At 47.2% G+C, this 24,172-nt stretch overlaps 1 protein-coding gene across 1 annotated transcript in view; it reads right to left on the bottom strand.

The window, feature by feature from the left end:
* SHC3 (SHC adaptor protein 3) overlaps positions 1-24,172 on the bottom strand; it is a 166,739-nt gene that overhangs the window by 37,893 nt on the left and 104,674 nt on the right. The window contains exons 4-7 of the mRNA XM_063913703.1: positions 19,994-20,113; positions 8,391-8,444; positions 7,577-7,628; positions 7,368-7,494 (exon numbers count right to left, since the gene is read on the bottom strand). Of these exons, the coding sequence (XP_063769773.1) occupies positions 7,368-7,494; positions 7,577-7,628; positions 8,391-8,444; positions 19,994-20,113 (353 nt within the window). The remainder of the gene's footprint in view (positions 1-7,367; positions 7,495-7,576; positions 7,629-8,390; positions 8,445-19,993; positions 20,114-24,172) is intronic.

Below are 24,172 nucleotides of genomic sequence, written 5' to 3'. Positions count from 1 at the left end.
GTTCCCTACTGCAACTGCTGAGGCCCAATACACTGGGCCTTTTGGGTTCTTTGATTCTTCCCCTTCTTTTTTCTCTTCTTCCCCTGTTTTTTCCCCCTTTTATTTTGTGTAGCAGGTACGCCTAGGGCATCTCCACCTTCTTATTTCTTTATATTGTGTAATGGTTAGGGTGTTTTCTTTTAATGTTAAAGGCCTTTATCCCCACATAAGCAGCGGTTGGCTCTTTCCACTTTCCACCAGCGTAAGGCTAACATTGTTGCCCTTCAGGAGATGCATTTCTCCTCCTTAGCACCCCTATTTTTAAAGACTATGGATACCCCCTATGTTATACTGCTAATGACCCCAACAAATGTAATGGTGTTGCCATTTTGTTTTATAAGAATACTCTGTTTACTTAACACCAGAGACTCGAGGATAAAAATGGTCGGTTTGTCATTCTTATAGGTATTGTCGAGGATACTCTGGTCACTTTAGTTTCTCTCTATGTATCTAACTCTTGCCAAATTCTTTTCCTTCAGGAAACTTTAGAGAAAATACATAAAATCCGCCAGGGAGCACTTATACTAATGGGTGATACCAACTTGCTTGCAGAGTTTGACTTGTATGCTTGGCGCACCAATTTTCCTGTTGAGAGGGATTATACCTTTATCTCCACGGGATATAGTTATGTCACAACACCTCCCTCTACATCCCGCCCCCTGAGAATCCCGACAGTCGGCATGCCACAACACCCATAGACTGGGAAAAGAACACCGAGCCCGCAGCATGGTGCGCTTGCCCCCCTCCGCTGCCGGGACACTGGCGGAAGAATGCTGACCGCCGTTCACGCAAACCCAACCCATCTCCACAGTCCATCGTAGTTACTCCAGGATGGATCTTATCCTTTTGGAATAGAGGGTTCTCTAGTGTACCCATAGGATTAACAGTCTTCCCATTACATGGTCCGACCACGCAGCTGTCTTTTGGACTAGGGGCACGAGACGCCATTTCTTCCTGCATGCCCCTGGCAATTTCCTGAATATCAATTGACTGAGCCTGATACTCCAAAAGCTCTTATCGACTCTCTCACTTTTTACATGCAGACTTATTCTCCTGATAATACTTCTATCTTCACTTAAATGGTTTTCGCTTTGAAAGCGGTACTTTGCAGTACCTCTATCCAGAAGGGTGCTCAGCTGAAAGCCTGTTCTCGAAAAACACAATCTGATCTAGAGTCGACTCTATGGGCTTTGGAGCCCCAGAATTAAGTCCGCCCAACTAGAGCTCTATGTAAACACCTCCAATAGGTGCGGCACCAGCTACAGAAGCTTTATGCTTTGTAAGCATTCTGCTCTTGCTTGTCTCTGCCATAAATTTTATACAGCTGGGAATAAGGTTACTGTTAGCACATAAACTCCATGGTCGACAGGTCCGTAATTGGATTAACTGCCTCATTTACCCCTTTGGTAAACACTGTCTTAATCCCTGTGATATGGCTGACCTGTTTTCAAAGTATTATGTTAATTTATATAATCTTCATGAGGATCCCTCCACCCCCAACCAACATTTTAGATAGCCTTCCTCTCCCCTCCCTATATGTGGATAGCATGGCAACTTTGAACGCAACTTGGTCCTTGGAAGAAATACAGCTGTTAATTCAACAGCTGCCAGAAGGAAAAGCTCCTGGTTCTGATGGTTTTATTAATTCTATTTTAATCTGTGTTTATCAAAGGTCCTTTCACTGTTTCTATTACAACTTTATACAAAGCCCTCTAGTACTGGCTCTTTTATAGTGGAAATGGTTAAAGCCCAAATCGTGACTATTCTGAAGCCTGGTAAGGACCCTACTGATTGTAAATATTACCGACCCATAGCAATCCAAAATACAGATGTCAAAATCTATGCAAAATTGATAGCTAATTTCTTAAACTCTTTACTTCTATTGGGGAAAATTACTAAGATCCCGATTTTGACCGAGATGGTGTTTTTTCTTCAAAGTGTCATCTCGGGAATTTACTAAACTCAAATCACAGCAGTGATGAGGGCGTTCGTATTTTTTTGGAACTCAAAGAAAAAAATTACGAATGAATACACCATCGGTCAAATACGCCTGTTATTTGGTAGAACTCGGTAATTTACTAAAAAGTGTAATTCACAAACACTGCCGGCAATAGCCAAACACTGTCGTGAAAAAATACAAATCGTAAAAAAATGCTAAAATAAAACAGACCTGCTTTTTTTAACCGTGTTTTGATAGGCATGCACGGATCCATGATATCCATGCATGTTTATCAGTGGGAAGGGGTGGGAAAGTGTTAAATTTGCTGGAAAAAAATGCGTGGGGTCCCCCCTCCTAAGCAAAACCAGCCTCGGGCTCTTTGAGCCGGTCCTGGTTGAAAAAATATGGGGGGAAAATTGACAGGGGTTCCCCCATATTTAATCAACCAGCACCGGGCTCTGCGCCTGGTCCTGGTTCCAAAAATACGGGGGACAAAAAGTGTAGGGGTCCCCCGTATTTTTGAAACCAGCACCGGGCTCCACTAGCCAGGTACATAATGCCACAGCTGGGGGACACTTTTATATTGGTCCCTGCGGCCCTGGCATTACATACCCAACTAGTCACCCCTGGCCGGGGTACCCTGGAGGAGTGGGAACCCCTTAAATCAAGGGGTCCCCCCCTCCAGCCACCCAAGGGCCAGGGGTGAAGCCCGAGGCTGTCCCCCCCATCCAAGGGCGGCGGATGGGGGGCTGATAGCCTTTTTGTAATAATGTGAATATTGTTTTTAGTAGCAGTACTACAAGTCCCAGCAAGCCTCCCCCGCAAGCTGGTACTTGGAGAACCACAAGTACCAGCATGCGGTGGAAAACCGGGCCTGCTGGTACCTGTAGTACTACTACTAAAAAAATACCCCAATAAAAACAGGACACACACACCTTAAAAGTAAAAGTTTATTACATACATGCACACCTCCAAACATACATACTTACCTATGTTCACACGAGGGTCGGTCCTCTTCTCCATGTAGAATCCATGGGGTACCTGTGGGAACAATTATACTCACATAATCCAGTGTAGATCGGTCCTCTTCTGTTCTTTTTGTAATCCACGTACTTTGCAAAATAAAAAAACGGACACCCGACCACGCACTGAAAGGGGCCCCATGTTTTCACATGGGACCCCTTTCCCCGACTGCCAGGAACCCCCCCTGACTTCTGTCTAAGAGGGTTCCTTCAGCCAATCAGGGAGCGCCACGTCGTGACACCCTCCTGATTGGCTGTGTGCTCCTGTAGTGTCTGTCAGGCAGCACACGGCAGTGATACAATGTAGCGCCTATGCGCTCCATTGTAACCAATGGTGGGAACTTTGCAGTCATCGGTGAGGTTACTTTTGTTCCCACCATTGGTTACAATGGAGCGCATAGGCGCTACATTGTATCACTGCCGTGTGCTGCCTGACAGACACTACAGGAGCACACAGCCAATCAGGAGGGTGCCACGACGTGGCGCTCCCTGATTGGCTGAAGGAACCCTCTTAGACAGAAGTCAGGGGGGGGGGTTCCTGGCAGTCGGGGAAAGGGGTCCCATGTGAAAACATGGGGCCCCTTTCAGTGCGTGGTCGGGTGTCCGTTTTTTTATTTTGCAAAGTACGTGGATTACAAAAAGAACAGAAGAGGACCGACCCTCGTGTGAACATAGGTAAGTATGTATGTTTGGAGGTGTGCATGTATGTAATAAACTTTTACTTTCAAGGTGTGTGTGTCCTGTTTTTATTGGGGTATTTTTTTAGTAGTAGTACTACAGGTACCAGCAGGCCCGGTTTTCCACCGCATGCTGGTACTTGTGATTACAAAAAGGCTATCAGCCCCCCATCCGCCGCCCTTGGATGGGGGGGACAGCCTCGGGCTTCACCCCTGGCCCTTGGGCGGCTGGAGGGGGGGACCCCTTGATTTAAGGGGTTCCCACTCCTCCAGGGTACCCCGGCCAGGGGTGACTAGTTGGGTATGTAATGCCAGGGCCGCAGGGACCAATATAAAAGTGTCCCCCGGCTGTGGCATTATGTACCTGGCTAGTGGAGCCCAGTGCTGGTTTCAAAAATACGGGTGACCCCTACGCTTTTTGTCCCCCGTATTTTTGGAACCAGGACCAGGTGCAGAGCCCGGTGCTGGTTGATTAAATATGGGGGAACCCCTGTCAATTTTTTCCCCATATTTTTTCAACCAGGACCGGCTCAAAGAGCCCGAGGCTGGTTTTGTTTAGGAGGGGGGACCCCACGCATTTTTTGGGGGGATTTTTAACAATGTTTTATTTTTTACGAATGGTGCACAATGAAGCCCAGCACGGATCTCACAGATCCAGTCGAGATTCATTGTGTTAATGTCGGCAGTGTTTTACAATTCACTCCCGTAAAACACTGCCAAAAAATACGAATGACATCGACATCGGAAAATACGAACATGCAGAATACGACAGCTTAGTAAATTAGTCGTAAAAAATTCAAAAAGTTGCAATTTTACACTTTTGATGTCATTCGTGTTTGAACTTTAACCTCATTCGGACAAATACGAATTTTAGTAAATATACCCCTATGTCTGATACACCCAGACCAAGTGGTTTTGTTCTTGGCCGACAGGCTCCCGATAATAATCGTAGGGTTTAGATTTAGTTGAGTGGGTGTCATGTACTCAGTCTTTATTTCTTATCCTCTCTCTTGATGTTGAAAAAGCATTCGATTGACTCCAATGGGGATTTATGCGCCAGGTATTGTCCAAGTTCGAACTTTGGGGTGATATTCTTTGTTCTATCTTTGCCCTTTATTCTACCCCCTCAGCTAGAATCTTTAGCAATGGTTCTATTTCTCCCTCCTTGTACCAGACAGGGGTGTCCCCTCTCACCATTAATATTTGTGTTAGCCATCAAACCCCTTGCTCAGACGATCCGTTTATGCTCAGAGTTTCCCGGGCTCTCAGTCTCTAATACAGTGTTTTTCAACCACCGTGCCATGGCACACTAGTGTGCCCTGAGCAGTCTCCAGGTGTGCCGCCATAGAAGCTCAGCCAGGCCCGTCAGTGTTTTGCCGCTACTGAGGCCCTGGAACGATCAATACTGGTGGGTTTAGTGGTTGCAGAGCCAGTTCTAATTTTGGGCCCGGGCAGTGTTGGGCTCTTCTGGCTTTCTCAGATGTGGCTCAGATGTTACCTATGGAGAAGCTGCGACATGACATCCTAGGACACGCAACTGCACCATGCATCACCATTATATTTGAATGTGCCTTGGCAATATTTAAATCTTGTTCAGTGTGCCGCGAGTTGTAAAAGGTTGAAAATCTCTGCTCTAATACATTCCATAAATTGTGTATTTTCTCAAAGTTTTATTGTTTGTAACCAACCCTGAAACATTGTTGATCTCCTTCCAGACTATCTTGTACAATTATAGTGCTACTTCGTATTACAAACTGAATGCCACCAAATCTGATGCTCTTCCTATTAATATCCCTCCTCTGCTTCTTCAGCCCTTAAAGAAATATTTTCCTTTCATTTGGAAAGATTCTTACTTGCTGTACTTGGTAATCTCAATTCCTTCTAAAATACAGAATGTTCATACTGTTAACTATGTTCCCTTAATGATTCGGCTGACGGCTTTAGCCTCTGCCTGGATGAATCACAAAGTCTATTGGTTGGGCCGATTAGTGGCATTTAAAATTATGTTATTACCAAAATTTATATATTTTGTGCTATTCCCTATGCAATTTCTTGTAAATTATGATGTCAGATGAGGTGATTGATGCTCTTGTATGTGTGGAAACGTAAGCCCCCAGACTAGCTTACACCCGTATGTTTCACTGTAAATTGCAGGGGGGCCTCATCCTTCCTGATTTGACTAGGTACCATGAGGCTGCCCTTCTCTCCCAATTGTGTGACTGGTTCCCCCCACCCACACCCATTCTTAACCTTGGGTAGATCTGGAACGTGCCCTACTTCAAGATTTCCCTCTTCCTAACCTTCTTTGGTTACCCCAGCAACTTCGCCCTCCAGCTCCATTGTCCCCTGCACTTTTCTCGATACCTTGAGCGTTTAGGATCTTAAGCACTCGTCCCATTTTGATCTTACCCTCCTAACTAAAGATTTTCTCTTTGGATGTTAGATAGATCATTGCCTTATCTTCAAATCTCCTATTAGGTACAGCTAGGCATTGAGTCCTTAGAAGATTTTTTTCTCCTCATCTTGAATTCTACCATTTAATGACCTTAGTGTTATATTTTGATTTAGGCCCCTCCACTTGGTTCTGTTATTTCCAACTTAAGCACTGGCTGGATAAAATAGGTACTACTTCTGCTGTATTTTGGACTCCCCTGGATAATGTATTGAGTAGATTGTCTACATCCTCCTCCCGTGGTGCCATATTTTTTTGATATGGCTTATTGTCAATCCCAGACTTAACAGTTAAATCTCCTATTCAGCTTAAGTGTAAAACAGACCTTCAACATACCTTCACCCTTAAACATCAGGAATTTACCCACCTTTCCTCCTTCTCCATATGTAAATGTATCAACCATACCGAAATGCATGTTAACTATTAGATTGTATCTAACCCCCTCCAAATCACATATGATATGGCCTGCTACATCAAAACTTTGTTGGCATCTTTGTAACTCTGATGGTACCATTTTCTATAATCTTTTAGGAATGCAACATTTTACACCCCTTTTGGGTGTTTGCCCTATTTCAAGATGTTTTAGGCCTCCTTCTAACCCCAGACTCCTCTTTGGCTTTTTAAAAATGCTACCTGAGCAATGTTCCCAAATCAGCCAGGGCTACTATTGCGTAGCATTGGCAAATCTCCCTCCTCTCCTCCATTTGCGAAAGTTATCTCCAAAACTCAATTTGATTTCAAAGTGGAGACTTGAGTGATTCCTTATTCTACAGCTCTCTCTTGTCCCATTGTGAAATGGCTCCCATGGCATGTATATATAACAGAGGGTATGGGTGCTCCCCTCGCAAGGTCTACTCCAAGGAGCTCTTCCCCTTGTTTCAGTTTAAACAAACCCCCAACTGGAGACTGCAATGACTGATTTGTATTGTGATTTCTGATTTCTTGTTTGTTTGATGCCCCTGGTTGACCTGTCTCACCTACCCCTCTTGTGTTTTTGCCCCATCCCCTTGTTCTCCCCTTTCTGTTTTCTGAATCCCTATACTTTCCCTATATATTTTCAATAAACATGTAATGTTGAAAAAAAAGCTGTTTTCGCCCACAGAAAGAAAGAATCCATTCTGTATAAAGATCCAGATCACACACTTGTCATATACAAACCCAATATTTATATACCTCAGAGATGTCAAAGTCATGTAAAACATTAAAGGTTATGTAATAAGAGACAAATAAAAACTTGCCTGTCAGGAAATGCTTGTATCTTAGAAGGACATTGCAAATATTGCTTAAAGCGGAGTTCAAATGCCTGGCCTATTGTGCTGATGACATCTTGAGCAAGCCCATCATTGCATTCAAGTATATGACAAGCTGAGATGAAGAAAACAGAGGTAAATAGATATATACATATGTATTATTATTTTACTCAAAAGCTGCTGATATTGAGTCTTACCTCGACGGTTAACTGGATCTTTTGCCACGTACGCAACATAGTCTGTTGCATCCTAGAGGATAAATAAAGAAACAAACTTAACTGTTTGCTCAGACATGCAGGTTTAATTTGTTAATTAATTACCGTAATGGAAAAATCAAATGCAATTAGGTATTACTGCACTAGATCCAAATTTGTACAATGAATGTTATCAAGGAAATCATTGGGTAAATATACCTCCCAACATCTGTAGCAACCAGAGCAGAACAGCAGTGTGTGTCACCGTTTTACTGCGCCACACAATAGATAAGGTGTGTGCCTCGCACTATGCAAGTCAGCATTACAATGGATGTGTAAGAAGTTTTGGTGCCTGTGTCTAGTAAAAAAAACAGCAATTTGTGCAGAAAAAAGGTACATTTTACGATTCTATCCAATGAGACCCTGAAGGCTCAGTATAAGCTCATAATTCCAATTTGTCTACACACATGGCCTGCAAAGTAATCTGACTTGGTGGTCCATCACTCAGAAGTGTGCGGACCATACGGGGGTTCTGCTATGGTAGTTGGCAGACACACGCACAAGCAGAAAAAGACGCCCGATGTTAGAAGATTCTCACACAACCAGCGATGTCTAGAGGGGCTGTTTGGCGTGACTGCAGCATATGCAGCAGATGTATGAGGCAAAGTTGTGGCTGCTATGATGAACATACTAATATAATATATTAACTATAAAAAAAAATTAAATGACAGGCTAAGTGACATATCATATACTGTACCCTACAAGTAAAGATAACTATTTGTCATAATTTGAAACGGAAAAACTGCTACGTACTTACCGGGTCACCACCGGATGCAAAGGAAATTGACTGCATGTGATGATTTGCTATGATCTGAATTTGGATTCAAAAAAAAAAGTTACATATACAATAAATGCTATAAGTTGCTTAATGCCAGTCTGTACTCATACTCCTAACGGGTGTAGTACGGCTGACCGGTCAGCTTACCGACACCGGGATCCCGGCAGCATACCGACGCCGGGATCCCGGCGGGGAGGGGCGAGTGCAGCAAGCCCCTTGCGGGCTCGGTGGCGACCTACGGTCGCCACGGGTTCTATTCCCACTCTATGGGTGTCGTGGACACCCACGAGTGGAAATAGTCCCTGTTGGTCAGCATGCCGACCATCGGGATAGCGAGCCGTCGGGATGGTGGAGGAGGTCATGTGACTGTCGGTCAGCTGACCGGCGGTCACATGAATACCACCCCTCCTAACAAAGTGAAGGTTGTTTCTAAAGCACTCTCAATGCACAGCTTAAAACGCTTTGGTTTTATATCAATGCATCAAAATCGTCCACTTACTGTAGTGAAAATCAATTTGCACGTCTATTCTACACTCTCAGAGGACAACCTACATCAGGCATTCCCAACCTCGGTCCTCAAGGCACACTAACCGAGCAGGTTTTGGTGATATCCAGGCTTCAACACAGATGGTTAAATCAAAAACACTGAGATACTACTTAAGTCACCTGGGCTCAAACATGGATATCGCTAAAACATGGACTGCTAGGCTAGGGCCAGGCCGGGAGGGGGGTTCTGTGTTTACACGGATCCGGTTCTGTGGGATGCCAAAGAACAGGATCCAGTCAGTGACACACAGGATTTCAACAGTGCGGCTGTGAAATGTATGTGTTCACAATGAAATCCCGTCGTCCAGCCCTCTGGCCCAACCGCAGCATGCTGGAGCCGGCGGCAGCGGGACTGCCGCACATGTGTGGATGCCTGCATGAATGAATTCAAGTAATGAAAGAAGTGCCAATAGTGTTATCAAAAATGTTGATACCATGATCAATATCAATACTCATCTTTAGAGAAAAAAAAAACATTAAGATAGTCCATAGAATATGTAAAAAACAAAACTGACATCATAAATGACTTTAGATTAGAAAAAGTACTGTAAAACGAGTTTTATGGTAAGAACTTACCTTTGTTAAAACTCTTTCTGCGAGGTACACTGGGCTCCACAAGGAAAGACATAGGGGTGTAGAGTAGGATCTTGATCCGAGGCACCAACAGGCTCAAAAGCTTTGACTGTTCCCAGAATGCACAGCGCCGCCTCCTCTATAACCCCGCCTCCCTGCACAGGAGCTCAGTTTTTAGTTAACCAGCCCAATGCAGTAGCAGGAAAAGAGACGACAACGGTTAGTAGCCACATACATCACACTCTCACGACAGGAGCAGTGTCAGCGGCTAATGCCATACCAACCCAAAGAAGCTAAGTGCGTCAGGGTGGGCGCCTTGTGGAGCCCAGTGTACCTCGCAGAAAGAGTTTTAACAAAGGTAGGATCTTACCATAAAACTCATTTTCTGCTGCGGGGTACACTGGGCTCCACAAGGAAAGACATAGGGGATGTCCTAAAGCAGTTCCTTATGGGAGGGGATGCACTGTAGCGGGCACAAGAACCCGGCGTCCAAAGGAAGCATCCTGGGAAGTGGCAGTATCGAAGGCATAGAACCTTATGAACGTAGTCACGGAGGACCACGTAGCCGCCTTGCACAACTGTTCAAGGGTCGCACCACGTTGGGCCGCCCAAGAAGGTCCAACAGACCGAGTAGAATGGGCCTTAATATGATCAGGAACAGATAGACCAGCCTTCACAAAAGCATGTGCAATCACCATTCTAATCCATCTGGCCAGTGTTTGCTTGTGAGGAGGCCAGCCACGTTTGTGAAACCCAAACACAACAAAAAGAGAATCAGATTTCCTAATAGAAGCAGTTCTCTTCACATAGATCCGGAGAGCCCGTACCACATCCAAAGACCGCTCTTTAGGAGACAAGTCAGGAGAGACAATGGCCGGAACCACAATCTCCTGATTAAGGTGGAACGAAGAAACCACCTTCGGTAAATAACCGGGACGAGTCCAGAGGACCGCCCGGTCACGGTGAAAAATCAGATGTGGGGAACTACAGGACAGAGCACCTAAATCCGATACTCGTCTAGCAGAGGCAATAGCCAGCAAGAACACCACCTTAAGGGAAAGCCACTTAAGATCGGCTGAACCAAGGGGTTCAATTGGAGGCTCCTGTAACACCTCCAAAACCACGACAAGTCCCAAGGAGCCACAGGCGGGACATAGGGAGGTTGGATACGCAACACACCCTGAGTAAAGGTATGAACATCAGGTAAGGTCGCAATTTTTCTCTGAAACCACACCGACAAGGCAGAAATATGAACCTTGAGGGAAGCCAGACGCAGGCCTAAATCCAGGCCCAGCTGCAGAAAAGCCAACAGTTTGGCTGTACTAAATTTGGAAGTGTCATAATTGTTAGATGCGCACCAAACAAAGTAGGAATGCCAGACCCTATGGTAAATCCGAGCAGAAGCCTGTTTCCGAGCCCGCAACATAGTTTGAATGACCGCCTCAGAAAAACCCTTAGCCCTCAAGATGGAAGTTTCAAGAGCCATGCCATCAAAGACAGCAGGGCTAGGTCATGGTAGACACATGGGCCCTGAACAAGGAGGTCTGGGCATTGAGGAAGTAGAATTGGACGCTCTGACGAGAGGCCCTGCAGGTCTGAGAACCAGTGCCGTCTGGGCCACGCCGGAGCTATGAGAAGCAGGAATCCTTCTTCTTGCTTGAACTTCCGAATTACCCTGGGCAGAAGCGACACCGGAGGGAACACGTACGGTAGCCGAAACCTACATGGCACTGCCAGCGCATCCACGAATGCTGCTTGAGGATCCCTTGTCCTTGCTCCGAAAACCGGAACCTTGTGATTGTGTCGAGACGCCATCAGATCCACATCTGGAAGGCACCACCTTTCCACTAAGAGTTGAAACACTTCGGGATGGAGGCCCCACTCTCCGGAGTGTACGTCCTGACGACTGAGAAAGTCTGCTCCCAATTCTGAACACCCGGAATGAATATTGCCGATATCGCCGGTAGATGCCGTTCTGCCCATCGAAGAATCCGTGAGGCTTCCTTCATAGCCAGGCGACTTCGAGTGCCACCCTGATGGTTTATGTAAGCCACTGTGGTGGCGTTGTCCGACTGTATTTGAACAGGACAGTTCTGTATCAAATGCTGGGCCAGGTCCAATGCGTTGAAGACCGCCCGCAATTCCAGAATGTTGACCGAGAGGAGAGACTCCTCCCTGGTCCACCGACCCTGAAGGGAGAGTTGCTCCAGCACCGCGCCCCAACCTCTTAGACTGGCATCTGTCATCAACAGGACCCAGGCGGATATCCAGAAGGGACGGCCCCTGCACAATCATTGGTCCTGGAGCCACCAGTGCAGCGACAGATGGACCTCCGGAGTCAATGAGATAATGTGAGACCTGATCCGGTGAGACAGGCCATCCCACTTGGCTAGAATCAGCCTCTGGAGTGGGCGAGAGTGAAATTGAGCGTACTCCACCATGTCGAATGCAGACACCATGAGGCCCAGCACCTGCATCGCCGAATGTATCGACACTTGCGGACGAGATAGGAAGCAACGAATCCTGTCCTGAAGTTTCAGGACCTTCTCCTGAGACAGGAACAACCGTTGGTTGTGAGTGTCCAATAACGCTCCCAGGTGCACCATGCACTGAGCAGGGAACAGGGAGGGCTTCTTCCAATTGATAAGCCACCCGTGGGCTTGCAGAAACCGGACCGTCAGATCTAGGTGACGTAGGAGAAGTTCTGGGGAATTTGTCTTGATCAACAAATCGTCCAGATACGGTAGGATCCTGACCCCTTGATGGCGGAGTACCGCCGTCATCACCGCCATAACTTTGGTAAAAACTCGTGGAGCCGTGGTTAAACCAAAAGGTAACGCCCGAAACTAGTAGTGGAGGTTGCCCACCGCAAACCTCAGGTACTGCTGATGCAACACTGCTATAGGAACATGCAGGTAAGCATCCTGTATATCCAGGGAGACCATATAATCCCCAGGTTCCAAGGCCAGAACTATAGAGCGAAGGGTTTCCAAACGGAACTTGGAAACTTTCACAAACCTGTTCAATGCCTTGAGATTGAGAATGGGCCGTGAGGACCCATTCGGCTTCGGGACTAGAAACAGCGGAGAATAGTACCCCCGGCCCCTCTGAGCAAGAGGCACCTGTACTATGACTCCTGTATCCAGGAGGGTCTGTACCACTGAATGTAGAGTGTTTGCCTTTGTCTGGTCCAACGGGACGTCTGTCAGGTAAAATCGATGCGGGGGACAGGTTTTGAAGGCAATGGCGTAACCTCGTGTGACGACTTCCCTTACCCAGGCATCTGAAGTGGTCCTCAACCATTCCTGGGTATACCCAAGTAGCCGGCCCCCCACCCTGGGATCCCCCAGGGGGAGGCCCGCCCCGTCATGCGGCAGGCTTATCCGTCTTGGAAGCTGGCTGTTGGGCAGCCCAGGCTCTTTTGGGCTTCGGCTTACCAGGTTTGGAAGTACAGGCCTGCTTGTTGTACGCCTGACCTTTTGCTTTACCTGAAGGACGAAAGGGGCGAAAGGAAGTACCTTTAGCCTTCGACACAGAAGGAGCGGTACTTGGCAGACAGGCAGTTTTGGCAGTAGCCAAGTCAGCCACTATCTTATTTAAATCTTCCCCAAATAGAATATCTCCCTTAAAAGGGAGTACCTCCAGGGTTTTTCTAGAGTCCAGATCCACAGACCAGGATCTCAGCCACAATATCCGGCGAGCCAGGACTGATGTAGTAGAGGCCTTGGCTGCTAGAATACCAGCATCAGAAGCTGCCTCTTTAATATAGTGAGAAGCTGTGACAATATATGACAAGCATTGTCTGGCATGGTCAGAAGAGATTTCAGTTTCCAACTCCATGCTTCAATAGCCTCTGCAGCCCATGTTGCTGCAATAGTGGGCCTTTGTGCAGCACCCGTGAGGGTGTAAATCGCTTTCAGACAACCCTCCACACGATTATCCGTAGGCTCTTTTAGAGACGTGACGGTAGTGACAGGTAGAGGTGAGGAAACCACCATCCTAGCCACATGTGAGTCTACTGGAGGAGACGTTTCTCAATTTTTAGACAGCTCTGGCACGAGGGGATAGTGAGCCAGCATCTTCTTCTGAGGCACAAACTTCTTTCCCGGGTTTTCCCAGGGTTCCTGACGTATATCCACTAGGTGGTCAGAGTGACGTAAAACTTGTTTAACCACCTTCTGACTCTTGAACCTATCTGGTTTCTTAGGAGGGACGGATGGCTCGGAATCATCCGTAATCTGTAGAATTAACTTAATAGCCTCCAAAAGATCAGGAACTTCCACATGTGAACTACCCTCCCCATCAGCAGTATCTGTGTCAGAATCTGTGGGGTCAGTGTAAGCGCCATCTTCATCAGACGAGGTGTCATTGACAGCAGTGGATTGTGTAAGAGCTCGCTTAGAGGACCCCTTAGTCTTAGGCGAGCGAGGGTCAGACTTTTTAGTATTCAAGGACTGGTTCAACGTCTTCAATTGAGCAGACAAGTTATCCACCCACGGCGGGTTAGCTGCGGGGACCACATACTGTTGAACTGGCATAGGAGGTCCCATAGGGGGTGTTAGTTTAGTAACTAGCGTATTAAGAAGCGTGGAGAAAGTAGCCCACGGTGGGTCATTCTGGACCCCCGTTGCCACAGTCCTACTGGGGGGCAAGGAGCCCCCAGAACCAGAGCCCGCAGCTGCTATAGTCTCCTCATAGGTATCTGTGGCTTCAGCAACACCGGCAGTGTGTTCAGCCCCAGAACCGTTACCTTCAGAAGCAGACATGATATAACTTGCAATATCAGGTAACACAGTACAATTGTCAGCAGCACAATACCTCTTGCCCAAACCCCTGCGCAGTGTACTCAGCACAAGCAGAGATACAGGAGAGATATGGTGACTAAAATCACAGAGAAAAATACGTATCAGAGTATATCTTGTGAATATCCTATATTACAGTATTATAAACCTGACGCACCAAGCCCCCTCAGGTTATAGAATATAGGGAAAGTGGAGTGAGAGACACAAAATGTAAGTCACCCACCAAGCTAATGCACACACATATAGTCACAGTTATACAATGCAGAGGTTATTACCAACAATAATACTGCACTGGACCAGCTCATATATATATAGCTCTGTAATCAATAGATATAACACTGCACAGTAAGAACTGGATGTATATCACAGGGTACCTGTACCAGAGAACCCTGACTAAATGCACTCTTTCTTAACTAAGACTGTCTATTTGACATGTAGAATACTTAAGTGTCATGTAAAGTCACAGCGCTGACAGGCAGGCGGCTTTACAAAGGAGGATTTGCCCAAGCAGTCCCAGGAACAGTGTAGCTGAGAGAAATGGCGCCCAAACACTGACAGGGAGTGAGGGAGAGACAGATATGCAGCTCCAGGGTGGGAACATTTGCGGGAAATGGCGCCCTGGGGCTGGGGGAGGGACTCCAGGTCTAAGCCTTATTCCCCTGCTGGCAAAACCACTTGGTACTGCGGGCTACACACAAAAAGGTTTTAAGAGAAAACCTGACCTGCACCCATGCCCTGGTGATCTCGTGGGATCGCCTGTACTGCAACAGTGTCCACCGCCAGCGCGCGCGGCCCGCCTCCCACAACCACGCTGGATCGCGATAAAGCACGGGTCCCGCGAGCAGAACCCACTCACCACCTCCCGTAGCGCGGCCATGCGATCCCGGAGAGCCCCCGTTGTGTGTGCCTGACATAGAAAAAAAACGGAGCCTCCTGCTGTAGTTACCCGGCAACCAGGGCTCGGGAGCGTACAGCGCCGCTGGGGAGAGATGGAGCTGCAGCAGTGAATGTCACTAGACATGTACACACAGCTGCAGCCCTTGAAGTCTTCACTTTTCTTCTCAAAAAAGCTCTTCTTAGGGCCGCCCAGTGCAGCCCCTATGTTATGTGCCTGCTATCTGCGGCACCAACTACAAAACTGAGCTCCTGTGCAGGGAGGCGGGGTTATAGAGGAGGCGCTCTGTGCATTCTGGGAACAGTCAAACCTTTTGAGCCTGTTGGTGCCTCGGATCAAGATCCTACTCTACACCCCTATGTCTATCCTTGTGGAGCCCAGTGTACCCCGCAGCAGAAATAGTGGTAAAAAAAATTTGGAAAAAGTAGTTAATGGATAAATAAATGGAAATTCCAAAATACAACGCTTAATAGGGAGAGGACCATCTGTATCCATGGTGGCACTGAATCTTCCCATGCCTGGAATCAGCTGGAAGGATGCAGAACCAATCTTCGACAAGAAAGTCACTAAACTGATGTCTTGTTTATGATGGTAACATTGGGCCTAATTCAGACCTGATCGGTGCTGTGCGTCCCAGCCCTGCAATCGCCTCTGCCTGCGTTCGCTGGGTGGGAGGGGGCAAGCCGGAGGCGTTTGGCCACCGTTTAGGGGGCGCAGTCCGGGCAACCCAAGTGACGAGTAGCTCCCTGCCAGCGCGCAGGAGCTGCACTAGTAGGGAGCTACTCCTAAAGTACAAAAGCACTGCCGCTGTGCAATGCTTTTGTACTTGTGTGGGGGGGAGGCCTGATATGCGGGGCGGACTAGCCCTGAGCAGGGCATCCCCATATCTGATCGTAGCCGTGCAAAAAGTTTTACGGCTACGATCAGGTCTGAATTAGGCTCATTGTCTCATTCCAGAATAACCTATTTATGCTTGACTGAATTCAGATTTGCTGTCTGTGAAGGCTGTGATCAGGGCCAGGTTAACAATGGGGCGGATGGAGATCCAGCTCCAGGCCTCCACATAAAAATAGGCCCATCATCATGTGGCCAGTTGGTGATTGCCAACTGGCCACACAGTTACATAATCAGAAGTATAAAAATGCATTTCTATACTGTATGCTATCAGTACACCAGTTTGTGTATTTATAACTTGCTGTACTGTACCCTGATCCCTTCACCTTCTACTTCCCTCCCCCTTCTTCTTTGATATTTATGTTGTCTTATTTTATTTTATGTATATTATTATTGGATATTTTCTATGTTGAGTGCATATTGCTGTGGTATGTAATTTCAATACAAATGTAATACTGAAAAAAAAATATTTCTAGTCTTCACACAAAATTCTGAAATGTTTCTATTTTTTATTTATTTAGGGAGACATTGGGGCTGATAGTGTAAGGAAAGTACATGCCAATATGGCACTGGCCACACCCATACAGCACTGATCCCACCCACACTGCACTGGTCCCAGCTCCTCCCTTCTCACTATAGGCCCTTGAACATTTTCAGCCCCAGGCCCATATGACCTGTAATCCAACTCTGGCTGTGACATATACAGTGCATCCTGAAAGTATTCACAGCGCTTCACTTTTTCCACATTTTGTTATGTTACAGCCTTATTCCAAAATGGAATAAATCCTTTTTTTCCCTCAAAATTCTACACACAATACCCCATACTGACAACTTGCAAAAAGCTTTTTTGAGATTTTTGCACATTTATTAAAAATAAAAAATTAAGAAATGTGAGTTCACTAACTCTCCACACAAACACCTGCTGTCTACACAACATGGACACTGTACACTGAACTCCCTGTTTGGATGATGCAATAACTTACTACTTAATTTGCAACTAGTTGTACATGCTTCCTATTTTTCACAAACATCTGAATGTATAACTGTACCAAGGTCATTTTCAAAAGTCCGGTCTGAATTACCAGTGCCGTAACTAGGAGTGTGCCAGCGGTGCCTGGCACACAGCGCATGTGCACTGTGGGCGCAGGACCGCCGGCACATCCCGCAGGGCTGCTACTGTCTAAGGCAGCTCAAAAACCTCTGCCGCTAGCTGAGCGCTTCCGGCGGCGCACATCATGTAGTTATCTACATGACACTGGGCAGCGCTGCAGCTGCCCGTCCGCAGGATCCGGCTCCGCCACCTCCCTGCACGAAGAGAGTGTGCTTCCCGTGTCCCCCCACCCCCCCCACCACCACCACCACCACCACAGCGCCTCCAGTAGGGGAACAGAAGCCGGCAGAGAGCTGTGTAGGGCAGGAACAGGAAGAGGACAGAGGAAACAACTGCTGGCTCGTTGCAGGTGAGTATAACTCTCTCTCTCTCTCCCCCTGTCTCTCCTTTCCCTCCCGTAGTGTGTAAAGAGGGGGGACTGCCTGTCATAATCTATAAAAAAGGGAGACTGCATGTAATAATCTATTTAAAAAAAATGGGGACTGCCTACCATAATGTGTAAAAACGGGGACTGCATGCCATAATGTGTAAAAAAGGGGGGCTCTGTTGCTGTAATGTGTAAAAAAAGGGGACTCTTGCTGTAATGTGTAAAAAAGGGGGACACTGTTGCTGTAATGTATAAAAAAAGGGGGACTATGTTGCTGTAATGTGTAAAAAGGAGACTCTGCCTGCTTAATGTGTAAAAAAAGGGTACTCTGCCTGCCTAAAAGCGTAAAAAAGGTGGCTCTGCTGCCGTAATGTGTAAAAAAAAGGGGGACTCTGCCTGCTTAATGTGTAAAAAAAGGGGGACTCTGCCTGCCTAATGTGTAAAAAGGGGGACTCTGCCTGCTGTAATGTGTAATAGGGAGGTCTGTGGCCACGCCCCTTCCCCATGAAGCCACGCTTCTATATATTTTCCGTGCAGCTATGGCGCACACTGGCCCTGATTTGTATATAGGGGAGGGGGGGCGCCGTTGCTGTTTCTTGCACACAGCGCTAAAATGTCTAGTTACGGCACTGTGAATTACCATTGCTTTTTTATCAACCCTCACTTACTCTAGCCTCTAACAGTCTGCTTTATTATTCAATTTCTGCACTGCCTGCACCTATGGTAGCTACGCCCTTGGCCAACATTAAGCCCTGCTCTCTCCCTCCTCACCCTATCATCTCACCTCCATCCGCATCACACTAAACTCCCTTCCTCCCCACCACCTGCAGTTTCCCTTCCTAATTCAGTAACCCACACCATCACTACACTCTGCTCTCCAAACTAATCTTACCTTAACATTACAGCAACCCTGACAATCTTATTCACATCTCTCCCACTCTCAGTCCCTCTTCCTGTGACCTCTGGAATGCCAGATCTGCCTGAAATAAACTGATACCAATCCACGACCTTTTCATCTACCTGAAACTCCTAGCCATTAATGAAACCTTGATTTCCCCCCCAGGTGCCACTTCTCCCACAGCTCACTACTCCGGGGGCCTCACATTCACTTCCACCCCCCGCCATGGTGGTTGTGTTGCAGCCCTTCTATCTTCCAATTATACCTATCAACTCATATCCCCTGAACGTCCCTTAAATTCTCTACATTTGAGGTTCATGCTATTTGCCTCTTCTAACCTGTTCACCGTCGACTAGCTGTAATTTACCGCCTATGGCCCTCATTCCAAATTCCTTGACAATTTTGCTTCCTGGCTCCCTCCCCTCCTTTCTTCTGATCTAAGGTGACTTCAATATCTCATTCGATATCCCTACAGAATCCTCTGCCTCTAATCTCAACCCCACATCATTATTTGGTCTCTCCCAATGGACCTCCTCTTTCTGCCTCCCATTCAAACCACATATTCAGTACCTTTCACAGTCCTGCCATTTTCATTTCAAAAACATTTCTAGGATAGGACCCTTTTGCACAATGGATGCTATTAAGACCCTCATTCACTTACTGGTCATCTCCAGATTGGACTAATGTTACCTGCACCTATCTGGCCTTCCTGACTACCTCCTCTCTTCACTTCAATCTATTTTCCATGCTGCTGACCAGCTCATCTTCCTCTCCATATGTACTATGTCTGCTTCCTTCTCCTACAAGCCCTACATTGGCTCCCCTTCCACTTCAGAACACAATTCAAGTTTCTCATACTCACTTACAAAGCCCTCACCCATTCCTGTCAAACTTACATCTCTGACCTCGACCTTCGCACTACCACTCGCCTTCTTCACCCAACAAGTAAATGCTGCCTATCCTGCGAACTGATTACTTGCCATCCCTCCTCCAAGATTTTGCCTGTGCTGCTCCTTACCTCTGGAATTATCTCACCCTATCAGACTCTCCACCTCTCTACAAAACTTCTTCCTCAAACGCAGCCATCTCTCATCCTAACCCTCCATTCCTTGCTCACTAACTACCCCATCTGTGTCACTCCTTTCTCTTTACTTGAGAATGTAAGCTTTCACGAGCAGGGCCCTCTTCACTCATGTGCTTTGGCTTCCCTTACTTATACTGTCATCCATGCTCCCTTCAACGGCACCTAACCTTTGGTTTCCACCACCCTGCTGCTTATTTGAGTTCTATAACCACTGATGCAGAAATGTTTATTAAACAAATAAATATCTTGTATTATAAGGCACTGTTTTCTTGTGAGCTCATTTGTTTATGTATTTTGTTAGGCACTACAGAACCCTTGTTGTGCCATACAAATGAAAGAGAATAATAATATCCTCATCTCCATTTCCCATAGGTTTAACATAAAGTAACTGAATAGAAAAGCATTATCATACCTGTTTTGAATCTGGTGTCATCATGTTTAGGCTGGTAGTAGATATGTTCAGTGTTATACACATTCCTGCAAACTGGAGGTTGCTCTTTCCCAGGATGCTAGAGAGGATTTTATTTGCTGGCTGAAAATTTAGAAACAAATTAAAATGAACACAATTGAGAAGTAACGTAACAATACCACCCATGCTGCAGAACTTTTTTTTTTTTGAATAGAGTAATTTTTTTATTCAACAGTATAAATAATGATACAGACATTTCAGTGTACACTAGGAAGCACATTCATTGTTACACGTTATACTGAGACATGGTTGTCTCCAAGAATATTCATATATAAAATACATTTCCCTTATTGCTGTTCCTGTGTATAGTTCCCACATAATACATAGTGTCTGAGGTCTGTAACCAAATTATAATTCTCATACTTAACAATTTGGATATTTACTCCCCAAACCTTTATTGTAATTACCCCGTCTAACAGGCCAAGTGTAGCCCAAAACCCCTCTACCCCAAAACAAACCCCCTGAAACAAACTCAAATCTAGTCAACCCATGGTGTGTATGGTGCGGTGCGACAGCTAAATAGTGAACAATACTTTTAAGGAGAGGTATAGGTCCGGCCCGGCGCCCCCGGGCCCAAATGATCTACCGTGGCGGCAGTCGGCGCCCTCTAAATCTGAAGGGCGAGGGATGAGTACGTGGAATTAATCCAAGGGGACCATATCTTCTCGTACTTGGCAAGGGCATTATATTTCATATATACATATCGTTCTTTTAAGAGGGTATCGTTTACTAAACCCATGAAGGCAGGCATCGTGGGCGGCCGTGGGGCCATCCACGCCCGCGCAATACACACCTTAGCCAGAGCGCACATACTGCGGGCATACATGCCCCCCCAGCGGGACCCAGAATCAGGACCACCCACCCCCAAAATACAGAATCTCGGAGTCAGCAAGCCTCTCGGTATCCCCGTATGTTACATAATCGACCCGACCCCTGCCCAGAACGTCTGCAGCAACGGGCATTCCCATGCAAGATGCCAGAATGTGCCTCCGGTAGCCCCGCACTTAGGACAAACATCAATGCTATCAGTCCTAAATGTGGCCAGCCTGCTTGGCGTCATGTATGATCTATGCAGAATGAAGAGCTGTATCTGTTGAAACCGCAGCGATTTGGTGACCTGACTCGGGTTACACAGAGCGGCCTCCCAGTCCTCCCCGTCTATGGGACCCAGATCGCACTCCCAGCTCTCCCGAAGATTCGAGAGTGGGTCTGCATGTAGTGTTTGAATAAGGTACGAGTAGGTGAAGGAGATCACCTTGACTCGACCCAATGAGAGTAGAAATGTTTTAATGGGGAAGGGGAGGAGTGCCGGGGGGGAATCTCCGAATTGTGCCTGCAAGGCGTGCCTGAGCTGTAAGAATCTGTAAAAGTGAGAGTTCGGGAGTCCAAACTCCTCCTTTAACTGCTGAAATGATTTCAATGCGCCATCGTTATATAGTTGAGACATTGAATTTATCGAGTATGGAGCCCACACCTCCCCGCCCTCAAGAGACCCCAGCTCACTGAGCACTGTGGAGTGCCACAGAGGGGTATCCGGGTCCATACCCACATACCCAAGCAGGCTCCTCAACGCTAGCCATATCTTCATAGCCTGAAAAACAATAGGGGGTGAGAATCTAGAAGGTTTTCCCCCAACCAGGACCTGCGCCGGGGAAAGATCTGGGTAATAGCACCTAAGGAACGCCCAGCCCAGTCCAGCCTCCTCCCCTCCCCGGAGCCAAATACCGATATGTGATAATTGAGCGGCGTAGTAATACAATTGGAAGTGAGGCAAGGCCAAGCCGCCGTCCCTTTTTTGTCTGGTAAGAGTGGATAGTTTTATTCTAGATCTTTTATTGGCCCATATCAAGGACGTTATGACACCGTTTAATTTCCTGAAGAAGGCTGGAAAGATGTATACGGGGGACTGCAAGAGAACATACAGTAGTTTAGGCAGAACTACCATTTTGATGAGGCCGACCCTACCCGTCACTGTCAGCGGGAGCTTGCACCAAGCTCTTGACTTGCGCACAAATGTCTGTACCAGAGGATCAAGGTTTAAGGGCACAAAGTCTGATGGGTCGTTGGTTACTAGGATCCCGAGGTACTTAAACTGGGCTGTCCAACGCAGTGGTAGGGATATTTTCGGGACCTGGAGGGGGGGGAGCCTATAACGGGCATAATAAATGATTTGGACCAGTTTATGCGGAGACCTGAAAACCCACCAAAGATCTCTATGACCCGCAACACATTGGGCATATCCACCGCGTAGTCTCGGAGGAATAACAACAAGTCGTCCGCATATAGGGCTATTTTATCAGTGCATGAACCCGTATCAATTCCCCCAATGTCCGGGTGCGACCTAATCAAACAGGCCAGGGGCTCGATGGCTATGGCAAACAGGGCGGGAGAGAGGGGGCAACCCTGTCGGGTGCCCCGTGTCAAAGGGAAGGAGGAGGAGATGTAGCCGTTCACCAAGACCCTGGCGCGTGGATCCTGGTATAACAATTTGATCCATTGTATAAAGTTAGGGCCAAAGCCCATGATCCTCATGACTCCCCACAGGTATGGCCACTCAACGCTATCGAATGCCTTGGCCGCATCCAGAGAGACCACAGCCGCGTCCGAGGGGAAGTCATGAGGAGCTTGCAAAATAGTGTACAGCCTGCGCAAATTGATAGATGTGGATTTCCCAGGCATGAAGCCGGTTTGATCCGGATGGATTATGGATTCAATGACTAGATTGAGCCGGACCACGAGGATTTTCGCCAGGATCTTGGCATCGGTGGGAATGAGGGAAATCGGCCTGTAAGACTCCAAAAGTTTAGGGTCCTTACCAGGTTTTGGGAGCATTATAAGAATAGCCACGGACATTGAGGGAGGAAGGCAGTTAGCGGAAAGCATATCAACATATGTAGCAAGCAGCTGAGGACCAAAGAATTTAATGTATTGTTTATACAGTTCTGTGGGAATACCGTCACTACCCGGGGATTTACCATTAGGTGACATCTCCACCGCCGACGTCACCTCCTCCAGAGTCAGAGGCGCGTCCAAAGCGTCCCTAGCCTCAGGGGAAAGTTTAGAAAGGGGTATGTTTGTCAGGTACAAGTCTAAATCCTCCATGGAGCATGTCAGCTGACTATAATAGACCTCCTTAAAGTAAAGGAGGAACATATGTGCAATGTCTGGGGTGTTATCTACCGTGGAACCGTCGGGGCCAAGCAGCTGCGCTACCGTGGTCCCAGGTCGGTCGTAGTGCACTAAATGGGCCAGCAAGCTACCTGGTCTGTCCGCCTGCATGTATATATTAGTGGCCCTAAACAAAAGGGAACGTGCATTTTTGTCTGAAAGATGAGCCAGCCAGGCCTCCTGAGCTATCAGCCAGCGGGCCTTCAGCGCGGGGGTGCCCTCAGTCACGTATCGTGTCTCCAAGTCCCTACACTCAGTCTCAAGCTGTCTTTCCGTCGTCCTATGAGCTACCTTGCAGGCAGCAATTTTACCAATTAAGGTACCACGCAAGTACGCCTTGAATGCATCCCAAACTACTGGGATCGGTGCGTGCCCATATTATCCGCAAAAAATCCCTCCCACGTGGGCGCTAAATCCGGGCAATCGCCCAGCTGGGCCAACCAAGATGGGTGCAACCTCCAATATGACTGTCCCCTCTGACAGTCCCCATCCAAGGACAGCACCAGGGGCGAGTGGTCGGATACCCCCCGTGCCTCGTAATGAACATCCGCCACGCCCGGCAGAGGCTCAGGCGAGACCAGGGCCAGGTCGATTCTGGAAAAGGAGCCATGTGTACCAGAAAAGCAGGAGTATTGCCTAAGCGTAGGATACCGAGCCCTCCAGACATCTACCCACTGCATACTATCCAGGAAATCTGCAAATTTAGATCTAGGTGAAATCGAGTCGCCCCCCGCCCCTTGATCCCGAGGAGATTTCCATCTGTCCAAGGAGGCGTCAAACACATTGTTGAAGTCCCCCAGGCAGATGACAGGGGTGTGTGGGGAGGAAGCAACAAATGAGGCGGCCTTCTGCAGGACATCATATGAAAACGGGGGGGGAACATATACAGACAACAGGAAAAAGTTACGTGAATACAGTTTACATTCTAGGAACACGTATCTACCATATGGATCT

Source organism: Pseudophryne corroboree, chromosome 1 (assembly GCF_028390025.1).
Source record: "Pseudophryne corroboree isolate aPseCor3 chromosome 1, aPseCor3.hap2, whole genome shotgun sequence".
Lineage (NCBI taxonomy): Eukaryota > Metazoa > Chordata > Amphibia > Anura > Myobatrachidae > Pseudophryne > Pseudophryne corroboree.
Note: the sequence above shows the minus strand (reverse complement) of the source record. Positions and strands in the feature narration are given on the sequence as shown.